Source organism: Melanostigma gelatinosum, assembly GCF_949748355.1.
Source record: "Melanostigma gelatinosum genome assembly, chromosome: 11".
Lineage (NCBI taxonomy): Eukaryota > Metazoa > Chordata > Actinopteri > Perciformes > Zoarcidae > Melanostigma > Melanostigma gelatinosum.
Genome location: NC_136644.1, coordinates 9,543,476 through 9,566,779, shown reverse-complemented (window position 1 = coordinate 9,566,779; position 23,304 = coordinate 9,543,476). Strand labels below are relative to the sequence as shown.

The following is a 23,304-nucleotide window of genomic DNA, read 5'->3' as shown; positions in this document are numbered from 1 at the left end:
TCTATTAATATCTGCATCAGTCTGGCTATAAAGGTAATTTGGGATTTTTACTTGATTTTTTTTGCATTGGTTGCATTTTGGTCAGGTATTTGATTTGCTGAATTAGCCAAAAACAGACATGCCCAACTGGTTATATCATCACTATGTGACACAAAATGACACTGTGCTGGAGGACTTCATGCCCATCACCCACGTGTAATACATTCCACCAGCCACCTTTAATTCATACCGAATTGTCCTTGAGCAAGACACTTAACCCCAAAATTGCTCCCGCAGCTGTGCCTCCGGTGTGACAGGATCTGAATCGTAAGTCGCTTTGGATAAAAGCGTCTGCTAAATGACTGTAATGTAATGTAATACCTACGATGTATTCTTGGTCTTTCCTGCGGCGGTGTACAAAGAAGAAGCCAGTACAAAAACAAAATATTTTATATAATTTGTTCATCAAGATTATCATACATTTTTGCATTGAGACAAGCTTCATTTTGGTACGGTGAGTGGCGTGTGTCCGTCTTGACGAGGATCTTGAGTGAATACGTCGAATGCTTCCATACTCTGAGAGACACCCGGTTGCTGATTTTCAAGAAAGGGATGTTCTCCTGGAATAATCGCGTGGTGGAGATTGGAGCAAAGGTTGCATTTTCAAAAAAAAGAAAAAGGAAGACTGCTTTAATAAAAAACAAGATATGGAGACATTCCAAACTATACAAACAAGATCCGGGCAGGCCTATGTTCCAGAGAAGAGGTCAGGCATGTGTTTGAGAAGCACTTTTTGGTTGAGCTTTGAGGCAATGGTTGGGATGGCCTTGCTGGTGATGAGCCTGTGTGTGTGCGTGTGTGTGTGACAAACGGATGTGTATAAGAAGCAATGAACTGTATATGAGGAAATGTACTTGCAGCTGCTGTGCGTTTGTTTGTGCTCAGAAGGAGAAGTATTTGGTGAACCACTCCTGTTTCAGCCCATCTGTCCCCCTCTGCTCCAGGTACGGGCCCCTGCAAGACACAGAAGAAGAACACACGCATTGGCTTCTTAAAATCATATCTAAATATGTCGCCATGCTATGGCTCTGAGTGTTGGGGCTGATTTTGAGACGCCACAGTCACCAAGACAGGTGTTTCAAATCAGGACAGTCAACCTGACAGGAATCAATTACATTTATTTATTAAATTCACATTTACATGTATGTGCCTTAAATACAAGACAATGATACTTCCCCAACCCAAATGTTTTGTTAGAAGCGTGTATAGGTTTTGATTTTTCTGTTTTGCTTATTGTTCTCCATTCATTTCACACAGTCAGTTGAGTTTATGTTCTCAATCTCTAGTTTCAAGTCTTCTTCAATACAGCATGATGTTCATTTCATGAATTATGGTCCATTTAGAGTCAAATAGACCATAAAGCAGAGTCAGGGTTCCCACGCTTGCCTTGAAAAAAATGTCCATGCTACCTCCTGATTTTCCAGGTACCATATTAAGTGATGATCTATAGGCCCCTGAATCTTTCCGCGCCCCCCTCACACACACACACACAACCCCCTAGGACACCTGACTACTTACTTGATTTAAAAGATGTGCCAGTCAAGTCTACATTGTAAATGCTTAGAGATTATGTCTTATTGATAATATCAATGCATGAAATAATGCAACAAGCTGTAGATGAACAACAAACGTGTTTTGTAGACCCAGACAGCCAGAACCTCACTGCACCGACTGTCTCCTAAAAATTACATTCCCCCAAAACTAAAATGCATTCTCAATTACGTTTGACCAAAAAAGTATTTTCTCCCTGATTACATTTGTGTTTGACTTATTACATTGACGTATTACAAATACCTTTCCAATCAACATTTTAACACCACCACCGCCTCTCCTTCTCCCTATTACGCGGTCAGAATACGACCACAACACGCCGCCTGTCTCCGGCAGAAATAAAGGGTTTTTATAAACTCATCTTAATTCTGCGCTCAATCATTTTATTACTATTTTACACATCATCCAATAAAATTTTCCAGGACAACTGTTTCAATTTCCATGTAAGTGTTAACTTTTGCTCAGTTTCCATGACTTTTCCAAACCTGGAAAATGAAAAAATAAAGGGAACCCTGAGAGTGTGCTTTAGGGCGGGGCTACCTTGTGATTGACAGGTGGCTACCACAGTTTTGTCCGGTCTGGGAGTTGTTTTCAAGTGTTTTCGTCATACAACTTAAACCCGTTCACAGTGTATTCTCACGTTTATTGCAATAGTTTGATAACCTGAAAATTTCGGTTCGGTTGCACTTAGCTCCACCCTCTTGTGTCACTTCTGGTTACAAAAAAACAAGATGGCGACGGTCTAAAACAAAGATGAACGGTCTAAAACCAAGATGGCGACGGCCAAAATGTTGAACTTGGACGGCTTCAAAGAAATAGTCCACAAACAAGTGGGTGACGTCATGGTGACCATGCCCGCTTCTTATGTACAGTCTATGATTTATAATTACATAGTTCCTATTTGAACCCTAAATATTGAATTGAACTATTTTATGTGAGGATATATTGTTTATAGCTGTAACTAGTTCTATTATGAGTTTCTATGTTTTTGGCTTCAGGTGACTGTGGTATCTTATCCAGAAGAAGGCAGTTTGCATAAATGTCGATCATTCATTGGAGTACTGAGTCTGTCCCGTTCCCGTCTTTTGACATTTGTAACATCACAGCCCAGATAGAAGAAATGTTCCTACCTGATTGATTGGCCCTGCAGGTGTGCATGCAGCTCCTGACAGGAGGGCGCCACGTAGCGGATGCCCGTCTGCGGTGAGGGGCAGACCGGGAGCGGGGCGGTGGGCGCCGGCGTGGGAGGGACGCAGGAGGTCCGGGATCTGGTGGAGCGAGGGAGGGAGGGGGAGGAATGCTGGCCGAGGGAGAGGGAGGTGTGCTTGTGTGGGAGGGAGGAGGTGGAGTAGTGAGGGGAGGTCTGCGGTTGGGAGGTGGACTGGTGGGGGAGGGTTGAGGAGGAGCGCTGATGGACAGGGGAGGAGGACGAGGACGAGGAGGATGACGGGGGTACGAAGGCGCTCCTGTCGTAGGTGCCGGCGTTGGGGATGCTGGTGACGTGAGGAGGAGACTCCACGCGCTTCCTCTGTTGGGAGGACAGAGTCACATACAGTCGTTTCTACGGGAATTTAATCAAAAGACAAGACCGCTGATGTTCTATATTCTCCTTATTGTCAATAAACACCATGAATAAACCAAAACAAGGTATCAATTCTTCATGATGAACATGGGCACGGTAGTTTACTTTGATTCAATCCCACGTACACTTTCCTGTTTCCGTAAATATTCTATCGGGCACAAAATGTGTATTTATCCGCAGCTGAAAATAGGCCCCAACAAAGGCACTGATTACAATTGTCACACACCCATTTGTTTTCTTTTTTAAATCAAACTATATCTTTGAAGATGTTTTAAAAGATTGATTTTAAAGTTTCAGTGAGGAACTTTGAACTGGTTGTGAACCAGTCTCAATTTCGGGTCGGATTCAGCACAAAATCATGCAGGTTCACCAGAAACTCCTTCAGCTCTGATGCTGCCGGTCCCCGCTGGGAGCCGACACCACGCTGGCCGTATTACTGGGCCCGCTGGAGAGAAGGGCGGCTCGGGAGAAACAAGAACTAGGACCGAGCGGAACAGACAGTCAGACGCCTGCTGCATTAAAGTTAGAGTTTTGTTAAGGGGACTCTGGTGCTCGGAAACACTACCGCTTTAGTCCACAGGGGGCGCATAAGTTGTCGCAAAATGAAATTCCATCTTGGTAGCTTTAAATATATAACATAACCAACCTTATCCTTTAATGAAGTGGATGCCTGGTTCCTCACATTCATCCAAACTAAGTGTAGTTGTTCTAAAACAGGCTGTTAGTGACTGCTGTGTGGATGTGATGAATCTAATTGCTTCTCAGGACATGCTACAGTTTATTTAATATGGAGCTCACATCATTTTAGCCACAGCTGCTCAGTGAGAGATGCACTGAGAAGGTCTGACTTCAAAATGATACTCTGCCCGAAATACTTAATAGTATGACGATCAAACCATCACCCGCTGTACGCTGTGCAGCAGCTGTGGTCAGAATGAAATCATATCAGCCACAATATTATTCGAGAGAAGAATCTGGAGACACTTCTGCAGCATAATGAACTGTATGCTCACTACGTCTGGTTAAATGCACCACCTAAGAAAAGCTGGGGAGGTGTGCATTTAGCAGGAGCTTGTGATGCTTTCATACCTTTTCTCTCCCACTCACTGCGTTGCCATTGAAAACCCAAGCTGAACACAGCAGCCGTTAGCTGTCAGGAATACATCGCAAGGTGTTTCACAACCATCTTTCAAGTCTGCAGGAGTGTGTTTGAAATGTAAAAAAAGATTTTCGGCGGAGTGTAATTTCATACGTGTGCTTAGATTTGCCAGCCCAGATGGTCTGTGGTAACCCATCCATAACTGATCCCATAATGAGTGAAGGCAAGTTAAAGCACAGCAGAGCCTGCGCTCAGTTGTAGCCTAGAATCATCACATATGCAGCTGAGATGCTTTTTGTTTTCCATTAGAAAAAAACAAGAAATAAATAAATAGGAATGTATTATTTTATTTTATATATATATCTTTTTCACATCATTCAACTTTATTTGTTTTTTTTAAGAGACCAAATTTTCCTTCTCCCAAAAATAATCCTTCAAGGCTGTATTTTTACTGTCCAAGTTGTTAGTTTCTGACTTCTTCTCATGAATTGTCATTAAACGCAGCGAGGGCGTGAATAGGAAGTGTGTCAGTGGGAAGTTGGCTCCGGTCCAGCGAGCACTTCTGGCTGGAAGGAGGCTCGTTTTGATGAATACATTATGAACACATGCACTCACCCTCATGGTTGGCGTGACGCTCCCGGGGCAGGACTTGCTGTCGCGGGGCCTGAGGGTACTGTTGTCCCCGGCAACCGGAGGGTGGAGCTGCAGCTGATGCCTCTCTTCCTGGAGGGAAGGAGGATGAGGAAGGACTTTCATTGGCCTAGTTCACAGTTGGTGTTGTTGTTGTTGTGTTGGAGTTGTGTCTGGAGGGGGCACTTGTTTCATACTCTGCCTCATGCCACACAGATGGCACACGCAGCACTCTGGCAGAGGACACTTGGTCTCCACTAATGATTGCTGAAGACACTGGTCTAGTTTGATTTGGTCCGAGTGGTCCAAGTTTTTCGTTCACTCGTGGTCCCTTTGCTGTTAATTGGCTACAAGAATTTCTTCAGTTTCCAGTTTAGCAGGATGCAATGTCTTTATGGATCTCAACTCAAGGTTCACCTTATCGCCGGCTCTGGAGCTGTTGACCGTGTCACTCGGTTCTGAACGAACTCCTACTTTTTTCAAGGATGTTTTTGGCCTTTTGCCTTCACTGGATCGCAACAGTTACGAGACAGACAGACTATGAGAAAGCCAGGGACATTGCAGTTACATGTCCTAACCACTGTGTCACCAGGACCCCCATGCTCCACATGATGGGAATCCTAGAAGTGCTCAGATCAATGGAAACTGAGCTAATGAGGACTGCGTGATGTGATCAAAAGCTGCGCAACGAACGAGTAAGTGGACCTTGAGTTTAAGTCAAATGAAAGATATTACTGCTAAACTGGTAAACACGAGCTTCCAAAGTCAGAATGAACTATGGGCGATTTAAGAGTTATTTAGCAAGAAAGATTTGAACAAAATACGTTCAAAGCTTTCACCAAATCATGAAAACTGTGCCTCGTGGTATAGCTAAAGGCAGGGTAGGTAATCGTCTTCAAAAACATTTTTGATACATTTGTCAAAATTCTATTTACATCCAGACAGCAATCAATTAATCAAATGCTTCCACAAGCTGCTAGCTTCCACAAGATGCTAGCTTTAATAAGCTTGTTCGTTGTGATCATTTTGGGGGAGTGGCTTTGGCGGGAGGGCTGTCAGTTTAATTTTTAAAAATGTAGCTTTCTCTTCTTAGTTTCTCAGGATTACCAACCCTAGTGCGGATACCAGTTGCTGTTAGCAGTGCACACTGCACAGTGCATGATTTGAAGGATAAGTCTGGCGTTATTCTATATATTTCCTTTACTGTCAACAAATCCAATAAAAGATAGCGCTCCAACTTCTGAATATTTGACCCGTAAAAAACGGTTTACAGATGTATTGTTTCATAAAAATAAAAGACGACATATTCTACCAAAACATTAGCATTCGTTTGGAATATTTCCAGCCACAGATCTGGCGCTCTAGTGTGTGGCAGCAGGGCCGTACATAAACTACAGCGCCCATTGTTCACCGTGATGTAGGAACAGGTCCCCCAGTGCAATAATAATAGCAACAAAAAATATTATATCAGACTCTGGAATTTGTTGACAATAAGAATAACATAAAATATCACCGGACTAATCCTTCCACAGGTTATTGTTAGAGTATGTAGCGTGTGTGTGTGTGTGTGCGTGCGTGCGTGCGTGCGTGTGCGTGCGTGTGCGTGCGTGCGTGTGCGTGTGCGCTCCCACCACTAATCGTTTAATGAGCTGGTCTCTCTCGGTCAGTCTCTCCTGGAGTCTCCCCAGCTGCAGGTCATCACATCGAGGCTCCCTCCTCCTGCACCGCTCCTCGCGCTCGCGCAGTCTGCAGTTAAATCATATACACAAACACACACACACTTTTCTCACATACCCGCCCTTCATTTCCAAACTTGCTGCATTCCCCTCCCCCCCCCCCCACCCACCCCGCGCTCGCCCTCTACTCACTCGTTCTCCAGGGCCACGATGCGAGCCTGCAGGTGCGTCTGGGCGCTGCTGTACTCGGACACCAAGCTCTGCATCTCCTTCTTGTGCTTCCTCCTGATCTCCTCCACCTCCTCTCTCCTCTTGTCCTCCTCGCGCTCCTTCTTCTTCTCCTCGTCCACCTCCTCTTCTTTCACGTCCTCCTCTCTCCTCTCCTCCCACTGTTTCTGCGACTCCTCCAGTTTCTCCATCTCCACCCGCAGCTTCTCCACCTCCTCCTTCAGGCGCTGTGCTTCCTCCTCCAGCTGGGCGTCCCTCTTCTTGCGCAAATCCACGACTTCCTCTTCTTTTTTCTCCTCGGCTTCGGGGTTCTCTTGCACGGACCTGATAAGACACGGTAGATACAAGGCACGGCTGGAAATAGTGGAGGCGGCCCTTATAATAAAATATAACAATTATGATACAAAATGGATCTTAAAAGTTCATTTGCGCCACTTTTCTTTTACTGTACTACAGTATATATACTTTCTCTGTACTATGTACTAGTTTTCAAATAGACCAGTAAATAATAACTTTCCTCACCTCTCCTTTAGTTGCTTCTTCAGTGCTGCGTTTTCTCTCTGCAGCTCCAGCATGGCACAGCGGCTCTCATCCAGCTGTCGCTCGAACACCTGATACTGGTTCTGCTGCTTCAGATCCTTCTCACACACACACACACACACACACAGTCAATATCTGCCTTCATTCTAAGATTCCCGTGAACGACAAAGACATCAGTTGTGAAATGGCTGCGATTTGCTTGTGTGCTCACATTTACACGTGTGTGTGTGTGTGTGTGTGTGTGTGTGTGTTACCTGTTGCAGGGCCATCATCTGTGTGTGTGCCTGCAGTTGAGCCTGCAGGTCTTCTATCTGCTGCATATGTCTCTGGGTCATCTGCCGGCTCCACTCCGTGTGCTGCTGGGTCAACTCCGCACGCTGCTTATCTGATACCACACACACACGCACACACAAGCGAAAAAAAACTAAAATCTATTTGGCCCACTGCTACAGGTACCCATCTGCTGTTGCCATGGTGACGTGTATCCATGGCGATAGCAACTCCACTGTTTAATTCATAACCTCAATGTGTGTATCGCTCTTTGTGTCATACGGAATGCGTTGCTGTCTGCCCGCTGCCTGTGTGTGTGTGTGTTCACGTGCACGTGTGCCATACCTAGCTCCAGGTGGTGCGTCGTCTGCAGCCTGTTCCTCTCAGACAACACGTCTTCCTTCGCCTGTCTCTCCAACGCCTGCAGGGCCTTGCCGTGGCTGTGCCTCTCCTCTCCTAAAGACTGGGTTTGAGGCTCCTCACACACACACACACACACACACACACACACACACACACACACACACACACACACACACACACACACAGTAGCACTTAGCCGCGTGTACGTAACAGACACGTGTGCACTCTGATGGGATCACGTTACAATGCCTCTTCATCGTCAAAGCCACTCAATTATTCATCACAGAGAGTGGAAGACCTGTGAAAGATTGCAGGGTACCTTCAGCAGATCCTTCAGCTTCTTGTTGATCTCCTTGGTGTCCTGGACCTCCTTCCTCAGCCTGTCAATTTCGGGGTTGCCATGGCAATCGTCTCCGGGGCACTCCTTCGTTTTCTCCGCCTGGCGAGAGAATGGTACGCGTACAGTCATCCTGAGATGATGAGTTTGCAATCAGGCCCGGAGTGAAGTGTGAGATGTGGCTTTTGTTTGACAATTTGCCGACTCTTGAAATAAATAAATAGAAACGCAGACTTCATTGTGCGCTCAAGAATGGGCTTCATGGAGCTAATTAAAAGAGCACTGCAGTGATTTAGTATTGCAACTGCCATTAAGTTGGTCAACTGAAACATCCAGACTTTTTCGAGTCGAGTTTTTAAACGCTGGATCCCACATTAGGCCGCTGAGAGATGGAGTGAAACGCCTCCACATCGCAGGCTTTCTGTTGAACTGTACACACACCCCGGTGACATTATTCGGGTTATTCCTCCGGGTTATGATGGTGAACTCATCCAGGGCTCCAGATTGTGGACCAAATTGTGTTACTTCTTCCACCAGTACTTCTTCTCCTCCTGTGAAGGAGTACTAAGACTCTTTTTCCTTACGTAAAAGCACCAATACCATCATTTAAAAAACACTCTGTTACAAGTACAAATTCCTGCATTCATAGAAAATACACACCAAGTATATGGACTGTACTTGTATATCTCTTTTCTAGTCTTCCAACCACTTGAACACTTTATGTCATCATTCATACACTGATGACAGGGGCTACCATGTAAGGTGCCACCATGGGCACAGCTACGGGAGAAATTTGGGGTTAGGTGTCTTGTCCAAGATACACATCGACATGGACTAGAAGAGCCGGGGATCGAACCACCGATCCTCTGATTGAGGGACAACCCGCTCTACCACTGAGCCACAGTCGCCCCAAAGTATAAAAGAAAAAGTACTCATTGAGCAATCAAATGGGCTTTTAAGTTGTTACATTATTATATAATACAGTATTAGATTATTATTATTGATGCAGAAACATGTAAGATGCGTTTTTCATGTTGCAGCTGGCTGCGAAAGAGATGATTGTATTCATTTTAATACTGTTGTATTTAATTTATTGTAAATAAATGTAGTGAAATAAAATGTCAAATATTTCCCTCTGAAATGTGGAGTAGAAAGTAGCATCAAAATTACACTTAAGTACAGCACTTGAGTAAATGATCAACGAACCAACAAAGGTATCTTTACCGAATGAAGACTCGGGTTCACATCTCCATCTCTCTTTTCAGATATTCAGGGGAAAAAAATAAACTCAACAGCAATTCAGTCCAGTTATCAGGCTCTAATGAAGGAGGCAGCAAGCATCACAGACGGTGGAGGAGACTCACCTCCTGTGACTGCAGCTCGCTCAGTTGACCCTGCAGCTCCGATATGTGGGTCTGCAGCTCCTGCTCTTTGTTCTGCCACCTCTGCTCGCTCTCAGCGACGGCGGCGTTCATCTCTATCCTGAACTCCGCTCTGAGACGATCCTCGCACTCCGCCCTGGAGGCACGCATCGGAAAACAAGAAGGACGAGAAGGACGCGAGTTAACACTACATGCAAATCCACTTGACCGTGTCTTGTGCTTCTCACTCATTGCAACAATCATTTTGAGTTGAGTAGGTTTCGTAGATGAGGTAGAAACTTGATTATTTCTCACTTTGTTTTTGTTCATGTCAGCATTCATCTCTATTTTTTTTATGGTTTTTTTCTATTTATATATCCAGAGATTAGGAATTCCCTCGTTGGTTCTGGAGCAGACACCTGTAAATCTCTCGCTAACAGGTTTTGTAAATGTGTGCCTTTGCATGGAAAAGCCATGTTGAGGGGTACTATTCTAAGAATAAATGATTGTTGTCTGCATGCTCACTGGTACTTTGGAGTAATTTAAAGTTACTACAAGGAACTTTCATTCTGTGTATATTTTGGCAGTCCCTGTGGACGAAAATGTTTCCGAGCACCAGAGTCCCTTTAGAAAACCTCTCATTTTACTGCAGCAGGGTCTGACAGACTTTCCCGCTCGGTCCTGGTTCTGGTTCTCCCGTGCCCCCCTTCTCTCAAGAGGGCCCAGCAATACAGCCTGGGTCTCCAGCAGCGTGGTGTCGGTGTCGGTGTTAGCTCCTAGCAGGGACCGGAGGAGCAGAGAGGAGAAGCTCTGCTCCTGGCCGGAGGGGGGGATGCTCTCTCCTCCTCCCCCGTCATCTGTCAACGACGGGCTGGTCTCTGCTGGAGCTGAAGGAGTTTCTGGTGAACCTGCATGATTCCATCTCATTTTTAACGCAGAATCCGACCCGGTGGCAGCAATGACAAGCATTAAGAATAACTATATAGAAATAGCTTCTCTCTGATGGTCTCGTTTACTGATGTAGGTCATATAGAGGATCGGGATTAAACTGACCAGTTAAGAGTTCCTCACAGTAACTTTAAATAACGGTAATGGCTGTTTTCAACATGAGGATACAGTAATGAAGAAGGTGTGTAAAGTCACTTTATGAGTTAGGACAGGACTAATTGGTTTTCTGAAAAACTTCTGTTCTGGTAAAACGCATCAGCCGCCGACGAAGCTCGTTAAACTGAATCGGATACAGGTTGTTGCGAGCCACAATTTGAAGTATTTGCTTCTCAACTTAAGCCTTAGCAGCTCTGGCAGCGTTTCCTCTGCTACCTGATCCGGTCCTCGGTCTGCCGCTGGCTCTGGTCTAGGAGACTCCGCTCCGTGCTCAGGCGGCTCTGCTCCAGGACTTTCTCCTCCAGCCGGTGCTTGTCGGCCCGCAGGGACGCCGTCTCCCTCTGCTGCCTCTCCCGCTGCCTCTCCGCCTCCTCCTGTATCCGGGCCAGCCGAGTCCGGGCCTGACGGAGCTCTTCCTCCAGACGGGAGCACTGCGGCCCGCTCGAGGCCGCGGCCTCGGGGGCCGCCTGCTCCTTCTGGTCCTGCTGTCGGATCGCAGACTGCAGCCTACAGACCTGAAGGCACGAGAGCTTTTTACTTCACACATATTACAACTGAGAACGAGAATCATTTTATCGGACGTATCTCATCTGGTAAAACCTCATTGGTGGCATCTTTCATCTTCGTCCTCAGCTCCTCCCTTTCCCTCTCCAGCTCGCTGCGTAGCTCCTCACCGGTCCTCCTCTCCTCATTCAAACGCGCGCACACCTGCCAAGAAACGCCATTATGACATGAACAAACTTATCTTCTTTATAGCCCTTTAATCCACCATGCTATCATCTCCTTATTGCTAAGCCGAATTCATAATGTGTGACAATGGAGAGCACATTATAAGAAGGCTCAAAGGGCAGGCTTATAGTAGTTGCTTTTTAAAAGGGACAGTTCAACCCAAAATCTAAAATATTCTTTTTTCTTCTTAGCTGTACTGCTATTTATCAATTTAGATTGTTTTTGTGTGAGTTGCCTAGTTTTAGAGACATCGACCTTAGAGGTGTCTGCCTTCTCTCCAACATGTCAAAATTAATAAATATGGCAATCGGCTTGTGGTGCTCAAAGCACCAAAAATCACATTTGATAAACTCAACATCAAGGTCTCGTTCCAGAAATCATCACCTGGTTACTCAAAATAACCCACCGACCTTGTTGTGAGCGGTTTTTAATGGTTGTTTTTATTGTAACGTGATCTCGCCTGGAGAATCCTGATTTCTGAGGAATAAAGTTTCTACGGGTTTGTTTTTTCCCCGGAGTACATGAGCGTGACACACAGAGAATGGAAAGTATAACTGCTGCAGCTGTGTGATGCGAAGAAAGGAACCAAATTATTCCTGAGAGCGGCTCGTCCTTGTACGCAAATGAATTAAACCCAAAGTCTGACTGAAACTAAAATGATGAAGCCTGTAGGAGCCGGCTGCCGCAACTATTTTAAGATTCTGATACAAGTGCCTGTTATGGAAGAACTGTGTCCTCTTTACCATCACGCCCCCTCCCCAGACAGATGCTGACCTCTTGGTTGGTCTTCCTCTCTGAGCTCAGAGCCTCCTGGACGCCGTGGAGGTCGGCGGCGTGCCTCCTCATCACCTCCTCTATCGCCTTCCGCACCTGCTCCTTCAACCGCTTCCTGTCCTCCTCGGCCTTCTCCACCAGCCTCCTCTTCTCCTCCTCCAGCTTCTGCTGCACATTGGCCCTCTCCGCCTCCACCTGCTCGATGTTCTTGTCCAGCTGCAGACGAATGCGGACCCTCTCCACCTCCAGCTCCTTCTTCTGCCGGTCCACCTCCTCCTCCTTCTCCCTCCTCAGACGCTCCTTGATCCCCTCCACCTCGTCCCTCTCCTCGTCCCTCTCCCGGCGCAGTCTGTTCCTGTCCTTCTCGAACTTCTCCTTCTCTTGCTCTCTTTCCCTGCGCAGGTCCTCCCTCTCTTTGTCCATCTCCTTCTGCAGCTTCTCCCGCTCGTCGTCTGCGTGCTTTTGGATGCGACGCAGCTCCTCGGTCTGGGCTCGCACCATCTCGGAGCGCAGACTGGACAGGGCCTCGGCGTGCTGCGCGGACACACACACACACAGACATGTGATCAATGCGACTGGACGCGGCCGCTCTTTATTTGCGTCCGCGGGCCTTACCTGGCGTATCTGCCGGGCGTGGTCGTTGTTTCTGCCGCTGCTATGCAGCTCCAGCTCTCTGTTCCGGCTCTGCAGGCGGCTCGCCTGGCTCCTCAGCTCTTCCACTTCGGTGCACACGCACGTCTCGCAGCCCCCGCGGTTCAGCAGCTCCTCTGGGAGACGCACACAGAGAACACACACCAAATAAGCACCAACACACACTAAGGTGAACACACACACACTGATTGATTATGCATAATAGCAGCAGAATGGAACCAATGGGGAATGAGGAAATCTCTTTTTTCTTTCTTTTGCTGACCGGGTGTGATGACACTTTGATGAAACTGTTTGCCATTGTGGAGGATGAATCACGTGCGTTTGTTGCATTCCCTGTATATATTACAAACTGAAATAACGCTGAGTCAGAGTGGCTCGTGGGAATGCGCTGAGCTCAGCGGGTTTCCGCGGACGGCTCTCTCTCCCCGGTGGAGAGACATACAGGCGAGACGACAGGTGAGGGGGGGGGGGGGCACAGACTGAGAGGCTGTACCTGCTCTGCACTGCAGCTCGTCCTCCTGCAGCAGCAGCCTCTCCTTGGCGACGGCGAGCTCCTCCTCCGCCCGCTTGGCCGCGCCCTCGGCCTCCGACACGCGCCTCCGGTCCAGCTCCAGCTCCTCCTCCAGGTCCTGGTGTGGATGGCACCACCAGAATCGACAAAAAGAGCACAGGGGGACAAGAAGGGGGAGAAAAAAAGGAAGACAGGTGAGGGAAGCAGCTTTTGACACAGATGAGGAGGAGAGAAGGAATGCAAGTCAGGGACGACGATAGGGGGGGGGGGGGGGGGGGGGGGGGGTAAATGTGGTGAGTCAGTGAGCTGATCTCTCCCGGCTCTGGGCGGTTAATGGTCTGCTGTGTGAGGGCTAACGTCAGCTCCATGCCAGCTCTCGCAGGGCTTCTTAATGCTCGTGCGCGAGGTGGTAATGGTGGTGCGGCGGATCTATCCCGCTCAAACTGCTCATTAGCAGAGAGTTGGCAGCAGGAGCAGCACTCAGGGAGGGCAGCCGGTGGTTAGACGAGCAAGATCCTCCCCCACTCCACTCCCCTCTCCCCCCCCCCCCCCCCCCCTCTCCCCCCCCCTCCCCCCCCCCCCCCCGCCCCCCCCCACCCCCCCCCCCCCCCCTCTCTGCCTCCAACTCGCTCCCTTTTCCCGTCAGCACCATCATTAGCTGGTCGCATCCGAGACAGGAAGCTGCCACATTTCAATTTCCTCTCACCTCCATTTTCGGCCCTCCAGTTGGAATGGAAGGGTTATATGTGTGTGTGTGTGTGTGTGTGTGTGTGTGTATGTACCTGTATCCGCTCTTGCAGTTTGACCATGTTCCTCTTGCCCTCCGCCAACCTCTCCAGGTGGCCCTCCACCTCCGCCTCAGCCCTCTTCACCCTCTCTCGCAGGGCGCTGTGCATTCCTCTCTTCTCCTCCTCCTCCCTCTCCTCCCACCTCCGCCGCTCCTCCCTCCACTCCGCCTCCATCCCCCTCCTCATGTCCTCCCGCTCCTCGTTGAGGTCGGTCACCCTCTGCTCCCACCGCTCCCTCTCCTCCCTCCCTGCCCGCCCCCTCTCCTCCTCCGCCCGGTCGCCCTCCTCGCGCAGCGCCTTCAGCTCCTCTGAGAGCGCTCGCACTTTTTCCGAGTACTCCCGGTCCTCCGTTTGCCTCTGCTCCTCTCTCTTGTTCTCTTCGTCTTCCCTCTGCCTCTGCTCCTCCTTCCGCCGCCTCTCCTCGTCGGACGCTTTCTGCAGCTCCTCACACTTGGCATCCAGCTCCAGGATCTGCTCCCCGGCCTTTTGCAGCTCTTTGCTGAGCTGCAGGTTCTCCTCCTGGGCGTCGCCGATGTGGGCCTTGGCCTCCTGGAGCTCTTCCTCCGCAGCCTGGAGCCTCTCCTCGAACTGTTTTCTCAGCTCCACCTCTGTCTCATGCTCTCTCTCCACTGACTGGATGCGGAAGCACTCGAAGTCCACCTGCACCTGGAGGCATAGAGGGGAAGGTGTTACACACTGCACATACATTTATAGTGCACTACAATGGACTTTTCTTTTGTGTTGATTTTGCCAATCGCTGTGGACGAAAGTGGTCCCTTTAGAAAACCTCTAATTTTACTGCAGCAGGGGTCTGGCAGTCGGCCCCGCTCGGTGGTGGTTCTGGTTCTCCCGTGCATCCGTTCCCTCCAGAGGACCCAGCAATACGGCCTGGGCCTCCAGCGGGGACCGGAGGGGCAGAGTGGAGAAGCTCTGCACCTGGCAGGAGGAGGAGACACTTGTGCCGGGGGCTGTGCTCACCTCCTCCCGCCTGATCTTCCGACTGCAGGTCGAAGCCGGCTCTGGGTCTGTCCACGATGGGCTCCGCTGAAGTCTGAGCTAAAGGAGTTTCTGGTGACCCTGCAGTATGTCATTTCACCAGAATGTGAACCGGTGGCCCGGATAATTACACAGAAATAGACAATCTTCTCTCTGATGGTCTCGTTTACTGATGTAGGTCATATTAGGTCTGCAGCATTAAATTGAGACGGTTTCATAAACAGTTAAAAGTTCCTCACTTGAAAGACACTCCCCTCTTCTTTCAGTACGGCCCAAATCATTTAAAGCATTGATTCCAAAAAAATGATGTTATTACTCTGGACAACACTTTCAGATGCTTTGCCCCACATGAAAACGTCCTTGAGTTCAACTGTTTTCCATGCTGGCACTTTCACACTGCAAATATGCTCCAGCATTTCATCTCAGAGGAGCTGCTAAGACCACGGGAGGGAACAGTGTTTATGCAAAACATTTGAAAAGTGCAAGAACTGTGGCCATACAGGCAAACTAGCTACAGTGTACAGACCAGGCGGAACACCTCCGGAAGTGCTTTAAACTCTCTGCTGACAGGATGCAAGTCCTGCAACGAGATGTTTGATTGTATAGAAGTCTATGAGACAATGACTCTACTGCTCACATGATTTATTACCTCAGTAAACATTGTAAACATGACTTTATGATCTCAATCTCTAGTTTCAAGTCTTCTTCAATACAGCATGATGTTCATTTAGTAAATGATGTCAAATAGACCATAAATGAGTCAAATAGACCATAAAGCAGGCCCTAAAGCATACCCTGCTTTATGATCTATTTTACTCCTAATGAGATCATAGTTTACTAAATGAACATCATGCTGTCTCCCGCTCTTACCCACACACACAACACACACACACACACACACACACACACACACACACACACACACACACACACACACACACACACACACACACACACACACACACACACACACACACACACACACCTGGGCTCCAACCCTCTGCTGCTCATCCAAAGAGTCCTGCATCTCCAGGAGGCGTGTCCTCAGCGGCGACCCCTCCCCTTCATGACACGTCTCCACCAGGATGCGGTGCAGCTCTTCGTGGTGGGCGTGGCTCAAGGCCTGCAGGACCGCCTCCTGCTCCTCGTTCTTCATGTTCAGAGAATAAATCACCTGGAGTGCGTCGACAACAGACAAGGAAAGATTCAACAGTTAGTGCACACGTATGTTCTAAACTGTATCTGTTGATCAACTCTTTCGGGGATCGGCCATCGTGCTTCTCTGCAGCCACTCTGCTCCACTGACTCCTGATTATGGTCATATCTCATCCTGACGTGCCTTTTACCTTCAATGCTTTTTTCACTGTTTGTTAATTACTGTGCCTAATTCGTATATTTTTTAGAAAGTCATTCAGGGATTTCTTCACGTTTTCTTTTCTTTTTTACAGTAGCTGAAACGTTTTAAGGTTTTCTGTCCGTCAGGTTGAGAGATTTGAGGAAAAAGTGCTTCTGTGTAGCCTTCCCCCTATTTTTGGAACTAACTGCAGAATAATTTAAAGCAGGAGCAGCCAGTCATTGTTGAGTTTAAGCTGACATTGAAAGATTTGCTTGCAGACCGAGTGATAGATGTTTCCCTTTTGAGAAGAAAAGATTAAAATTGTCCCTGTTATTGGCAGTAGTACAAAACTGTCCTTTTTTATGGACTATAGTTTTGATTTTATTCACCGTTTTCCTTTTTACGGGACTGATATCATCGTGTGGTGATAGCTATCAATGTTGCCTTCTTGATCTCCTCTGGAAAACAACCTGGTTACAGTTCTCACCCTCGTGGATTCAGATGATCCACTCTGTGTGGTGGGAGTGCATCACAAACAGAAGGCATTATGGAGCCAGTATAATAAGAACTGCCAGCTTTACGAAAACAAATATCAAACTGACACGGACTGACCCGAACACAATAATCCCCAAACACAAATAACAGAGGTTACACTGGCAAACAGTGTGCCGTGAGTTAATACAGTCCAGTGATTCTCCAGCCCGTCAGCATGTGTGGAGTCCCGATATAGTCTGTGACTAACACCTGAAATATGGCCCATTTCTCCCCCACTATTCACTGTACCCCACATCTACAGTGTCATCATCTGCTACTGACCCTGATGGCTCACTTACACATACACCCGCAGAGGTGTGTGTGTGTGCATGTCCATGGGTGTACGCAGGGCGACGCAGAGGCTCATATTTTACCCGGACGCCTCTCTGTCTGCAGCACACAGCTGGCACAGCACTGCTGGACATTCCCTCTGTCTCTGTGTGTCTCTGTGTGTGTGTGTGTGTGTGTGTGTGTGTGTGTGTGTGTGTGTGTGTGTGTGTGTGTGTGTGTGTGTGTGTGAGCATGTCACCACCTCTCTTTCACACGCACACACACACACACACACACTTACATGGTCTCAGAATTTGTCAAGCTCCTTTAATCTACGATGTATTTCTTATAAATAAGCGAAATATCGATGATGGATGGGACATATTTCGGAATCCTGTGCTGGCGGTCAATCCAAGAGCGTCGCTGTCCATGACCTTTCTGGGAAGACTCTCCAAAGACTTGGTTGCACAATAAAAGCACCAGTAAGGTCGCCCGCTGATACTAGTCGTTGTTCCTTTTCGTCCCAAAGTTGTTGGACGGGGTTTACGGTCGAGTCCTCTGAAACACCAAACACACCAAGCTCTGACAAACATTTCACTGGAAAACCCCTCAGATTGACCTACAACATCAAAAATACTCTTTATGTATCCATTTGTTTGCCAGGAACTATACATATATGCATTATTACGTTTAAATAAAATGCAACCGATACAATGTATATAGGACCTCTAGTCGTGGCTAAGTTGCAGCCCTTGTACCTGGTTAGGCTTTTAAGGGATACAACATAATAAAACACTCTAATACAAGCATAGAGACAAACTATTTTAAAAAGCGGTCAAACCACCACTACAAAGTATGTATGTTGAGCTAGAGGTCCACCAATAATGGATTTTAAAAGGCCAATAACAGGAGAAAGACGACACAGAGCTGATGGTGTTGCATTTATAGTCGAGAGATAACTTTTGTGGGGAGAAATAAACTGAACAGGTCAGATAAGACTTTTCAGCTTGCTTTAGAACCAGCTGCTACTGGGAACGCAAAGGTTTAGCACACATTTTGTAACCCATATCGCCAGACTGATGCGTGATGAAAACAATACCTCAAATGATCTCAATAATGAATAGCGCCGGAGCTCCTAGCTCCTAGGGCAGACAGCTTGGTGAGTTTGATTTTGTTTTTGGCAAGATTTTATGAAATATCTTACACAACGACTTTACAACATTCTCTTATGAATGAAAAGTTCAAATTACAAGCAACAGAATGTACTCTCGTTCAACAACCTCATGGCTAATGCTAGCTCACGTTGGCAAACTTTACATTGATATCAATGTGTACCTGACCTGAAGCAGTAATGCGAATTTCGCGTATTCATGTCACGTCATTCACCTCAATTAGCGTCTACTTGCGTCCATTCGCGTCTTTGCATCAACTTTGTATGTGATGTCGTCGTGTTTGGTGTGAACACAGCATAATAAGGCAGTGTCACACTTTGATTCCCCTTTTGGGGTGTAAATTCTCAAAGACGATTGGCGTGGCAGCTCTGGTCAGAGAGTGGCGAGAGCTTCTTGCTACTGTAAATCCTGCCCCAAGATCGCCATATTGATCCTGCCAGTCGATAGTGTTATTCATGTGGCCTCGCGAGCCAGTGCCCCTGCTTATTGACAACAACTTCACAGTCAGCAAAGCATGAAATGAATATTCTGTCTACAGTGTGTAAAGGAGCGCCGGGATGAGGCTTTTTTTAAAACAGGGGTGAGATGTGGAGTGGATGGTTGGTGCACAGAGGAGAGGTTCAGCGAAGAGACAAGCACACACGCACACACACACATGCCTCCACACATATCAAAGAGGGCACCGTTTGTTCTGGATCACAAAGCGGGGACCGTTGTGACAGCTTAAGCTTCATAAGTACAGGAAGTCGAACAGACAGAATTAGAGCTGCCAATCAAACGTGTTGGCATATATGTGCATCCTTTAGTGTGCCACTGTTGATCTCCGTGAGTCACATTAAAAGACGCTCCTCTGTGAATTCATGTGGGCGTGTGCATGCACGCGCAAGCTTATGTGAACATTCACAACAGCTGGCCTGACGTGGTCGGCCCTCGCTTTCTTCCCGTTGGCTTGTTCCGCCACGCAAACACACTCCGGTGTGCTACCGGTTTATCTTTAGCAGCACCCATTCAACCGGGGCAAAAGGAGGAGGGGGGGGGGGGGGCCGTGAAATTCAAGCAGAAGTGTAGACGGGCGAGTGGGGGAGTGAGGGACGGACGGGCCGACGTGAGGAGGTTTGTTAAGTACAAGTGCATGACTGCGTGACTGTGTGTGTGCGCGCGCGACAGCCTCCCTCGCGCACACAGGGAGCAGAGGTTAGTAAATATATACAGCTACCACAGCTGACCCATTTCCCGCTTCTTCTCCACTCCACACCCCCGCCCCGGCAACACTCAAATAAACCGTGTGTCACATGCCCGGCATCCCAAAGCCCCGAGAAAAACGCTTACACCAAATATCGGATTTGATGATTCTTATGTTTCATCAGCGCTGTGGGTTTCGGATTTATTCACTGCGGTCATCAAAAGAGCCAAAGCTGGGCTGGGCTGGCGGGGCGTGCGTGAAGTTTCAAGAGAGAGAAGCAAGTTTGGCTTCTTCTTCATTTCAGGATGGAGGAGGTCGAAGGACTAGGCTGGCAAATTCCCCTAACAAGCACAGACACAAGTGCTGACCCTCCCCCGATCTGTTGTCATCTTTGTTTGTGCGCGTCCCGAGAAGACGCTCTCTGAACAACACGCTGCATATGCAACTGCAGCATGCATTGCATCACACAGACACGCACACACACACACACCTACAGGCTACACAGAGGTGAGCCCATGAGGGAGGATGGGAACTGCACAGTCATCAGTAATTGTCATAGCTCAACAAGCGATGGGTCATGCCCTGCTTCTGTAAGCATTATTGTGCACCGGAGAGAGGATCCCCATATAGCAACGCTCCGCGGGTTCATAGGAATGTTATCGATTACTCAATTGATGCATTTTTTTTCCTCCTTCAACATTTTCTGCTTTTATCTGTGAGCTATCACTGTCAATTGATACCGGGTACCTTTTTTGTTATCTGTTGGTCACACAAAAAGAAATGGCATTTATGCAATCTTTGAGATGTGCAGTTGTTTTTATAATTATTATTGTTTTTTTTACATATAACCATCTAAGCTATGAATCGATGCATGGTGAAAATAATCCATACATTAACTGATAATTACATCCCTCCTAATCGATGCTCTGAAAGGTTTGGCTCTCAAATAGCTGTAGATCTGCTAAACACCCTGAAGCTCTCAGTAATGTCTGATTAGTGTGTCAGTCACGAAGACCAACCAAGACAACAAGCATGTATGATTTTATGGTGGACATACATAAATATATACTTTTTACGCTGTAGGTTTGTGTTAACGTTACTTCTCTTAGGCTGTTTATTATCTTAATCTCCCTGGATCCATTTTATATGTATATAAGCATTTACATTTTGTTTTTTGCTGCGATGATCCGTTGTTGTCCCTCGAGGCCCATATGTCATCACAGGTTCATTACAGGTTTGCCTTCTCAATATGTTATGATGTAGCGGTGTGATGGCAGATACAGTGAGGCGGCCATCAGATCATCCAATCAGCCTGACAGATCCGGTGACAAGCGCGTGCGGCGGCGCGCCTCTCTCTGTCTCTCTCCCCCTGTCATTGGCGGCTCTTACCTTGGTGAGCTGAGCGATCTTCTTGCACATCTTGCCGTGCATCTGGTAGTCATACAGCTCCTGCTCGATGTTCGGGAACTCTGCCGCAGTCCCGTTAACCGCGGAGCCCGGCCCGGGGGGCTGTGCAGCCTTACCGGCGCCCGCTGAAGCCATAATTTAAAAAAAAAACCTATACCTCCAAAAACCAAACTTCCCAGACCGCCGTAGGATAGTCAGAAATGATCCCGCCGCCTCTCAGATTAAAAATCCCCAACCACTCTCACTCGCGCATCTCATTCGTCCGTCGGTAGACCCCCTCCCGTTTCGAGCGATTCGCTGGGAAACATTTGGCAGTAGATCGGCGGGGTCTCTCCTCGCGCGCTCCGGTTCTGCTGCCCCCCTCTCCCGCTGTCCGCCCGGTGATCGCGGAGGTCACACGCTGGAAGTCCATCGGGGACGCGCTCGCGCCTACCGACCCTTCCCCTGCTGTCAACAGATATTGTTATTTTTTTACTCTAGGGAGCGCTCCGCTCGAGGATGAAGGCGTACTGTCCAACCACCTGTCTCGCGGCAGGGGCGGAGAGGGGCGTGTGTATCCTAAGGAACATTACCGGAGAGAGAGAGAGAGCGAGAGAGAGAGAGAGAGAGAGCGAGAGAGAGAGGCGCACTGCTGCAGTGCTGCCCCGCCCCTACCGGCGCTGCTGTTTCAATCACCGTGCGGATGGGAGTAGGGGGGGGGGGGGGCTCCGGAGACCAGTTATTTTTTTATTAAACATTTCGGTTGGATACATCTTCTACTACCACTACAAGTATTGACTGTGCTGCCATAGCATCAAAATGCTCCCAAAACAATTTTTCTCCGAACTTAATATATTTGTGAAACTGCACCCTCTATGCATACACGATCAGTTATTTCCCCTCTTATAGATGTAGGCAGTCAGCTAGACCCACTTTAGTTTAAAGTGCAAACCACAAGAGCACATTGGCATACACACTATGTGGCACTCCCTAAGCTTAAAGGGGTAGTCCAGCAATTTAAGATTTGTAGTTCCATAACGTTGGGGGACTTGCAAGAAACATTTAAATTCAAGATCGATGCAGCGGAGGCCAAGCTTTACCACACTAGTCCCCAAAGCTCCAGAAACACTGATTCCTACATCTCCCATAATGCAATTTGGCAGCATAATTTAATTTGAACCATAGACTGAAGTGGATGTAGTCATCGTGACATCACCCATTTGTTTTGTGGACTTCCGTTTTTGAAGCCTTGAGTTGGGTGATTTCGGCGTCGCCATCTTGAATACGGCCGTTGCCATGTAGGTTTTTTTGCAACCAATGAACGGAAGTTACCATATTTGGAATGTGGAGGAGTGACGTAGAGACTCCGTATACGGCTCTGGTAGCGGCAGAGACCTGTCAATCACAGTAAGCCCGCCCTAAAGCATACTCTGCTTTATGGTCTATTTGACTCTAAATGGACCATCATTTACGAAATGAACATCATGCATTGAAGAAGAAACTAGAGATTGAGACCATAAACTCATGTTTACAATGTTTACTGAGGGAATAAATCAACTGAGAAGTAGAGTCATTTTCTCATAGACTTCTGACTCATTTTTGCAACCAGAGGAGTCGCCCCCCTACTGGTCAGTAGAGCGAATGCGAGTATGTTCATGTGAGTACATCCAGTACTGCAAAATGGTAGTTTAGCACAGGGGGTGCATCTCTCTGGAAAGCATTCGGACGTCTGAAGTTCACCCCCTGTACAGTATCCATGGATTTGTAGAAGCGCTAAAGCCATTTTCCCACCGCTTTTTGGCTCAGGATATTGCAGGTGTACGGACTAATGGAGAGACTTTTTGCCCCTGCATCCACCGGCATAAATATTTAATATGATAATAGACCTCTCAGATGATCCTACGCCCACATGGACGCAGGTCCCAAAGCAGATGCCCGACAGAGCATCCTCTATATACAATTGATTTCCAGAGAGAGGTGCTGTTGCTGTTGTCGAGGTGCCCTATATACCCGTGGAGATGCTTGGTCCTGCCCTCTCCAGGGGTGAGCTGTCTGCCTTGGAAATAAAAACACCAATAGAGAGGTAATATCTAATATTAGCAGAGTTGTGATTGATTACTTTCGTCCAACTGAAATGAAGGCACAGGATTATCTGGTTTTTAATTGGCAAATTATGGAAAACCGAACCAAACAC

The 23,304-nt window shown here is 47.6% G+C and overlaps 1 protein-coding gene across 5 annotated transcripts; it reads right to left on the bottom strand.

The window, feature by feature from the left end:
* Positions 1-385: 385 nt before the first annotated feature.
* fam184b (family with sequence similarity 184 member B) lies at positions 386-21,563 on the bottom strand. 5 transcript variants are annotated; one of them, XM_079278653.1, is made up of 18 exons: positions 21,114-21,563; positions 16,215-16,403; positions 14,228-14,899; positions 13,428-13,563; positions 12,899-13,050; positions 12,284-12,817; positions 11,381-11,488; positions 10,997-11,295; positions 9,680-9,833; positions 8,298-8,417; positions 7,961-8,093; positions 7,600-7,730; positions 7,328-7,443; positions 6,770-7,129; positions 6,533-6,659; positions 4,887-4,994; positions 2,721-3,118; positions 386-993 (listed from the first exon to the last, which is right to left on the bottom strand). In XM_079278653.1, exons 1-18 carry the CDS (start codon positions 21,264-21,266, stop codon positions 921-923), a joined length of 3,963 nt encoding a protein of 1,320 aa, XP_079134779.1. In that variant the 5' UTR covers positions 21,267-21,563; the 3' UTR covers positions 386-920. The 5 variants fall into 5 exon arrangements, with proteins under 5 accessions (XP_079134779.1, XP_079134781.1, XP_079134780.1 ...); XM_079278655.1 differs by having other exon boundaries at positions 6,533-6,647; XM_079278654.1 differs by having other exon boundaries at positions 7,961-8,090.
* Positions 21,564-23,304: the final 1,741 nt, after the last annotated feature.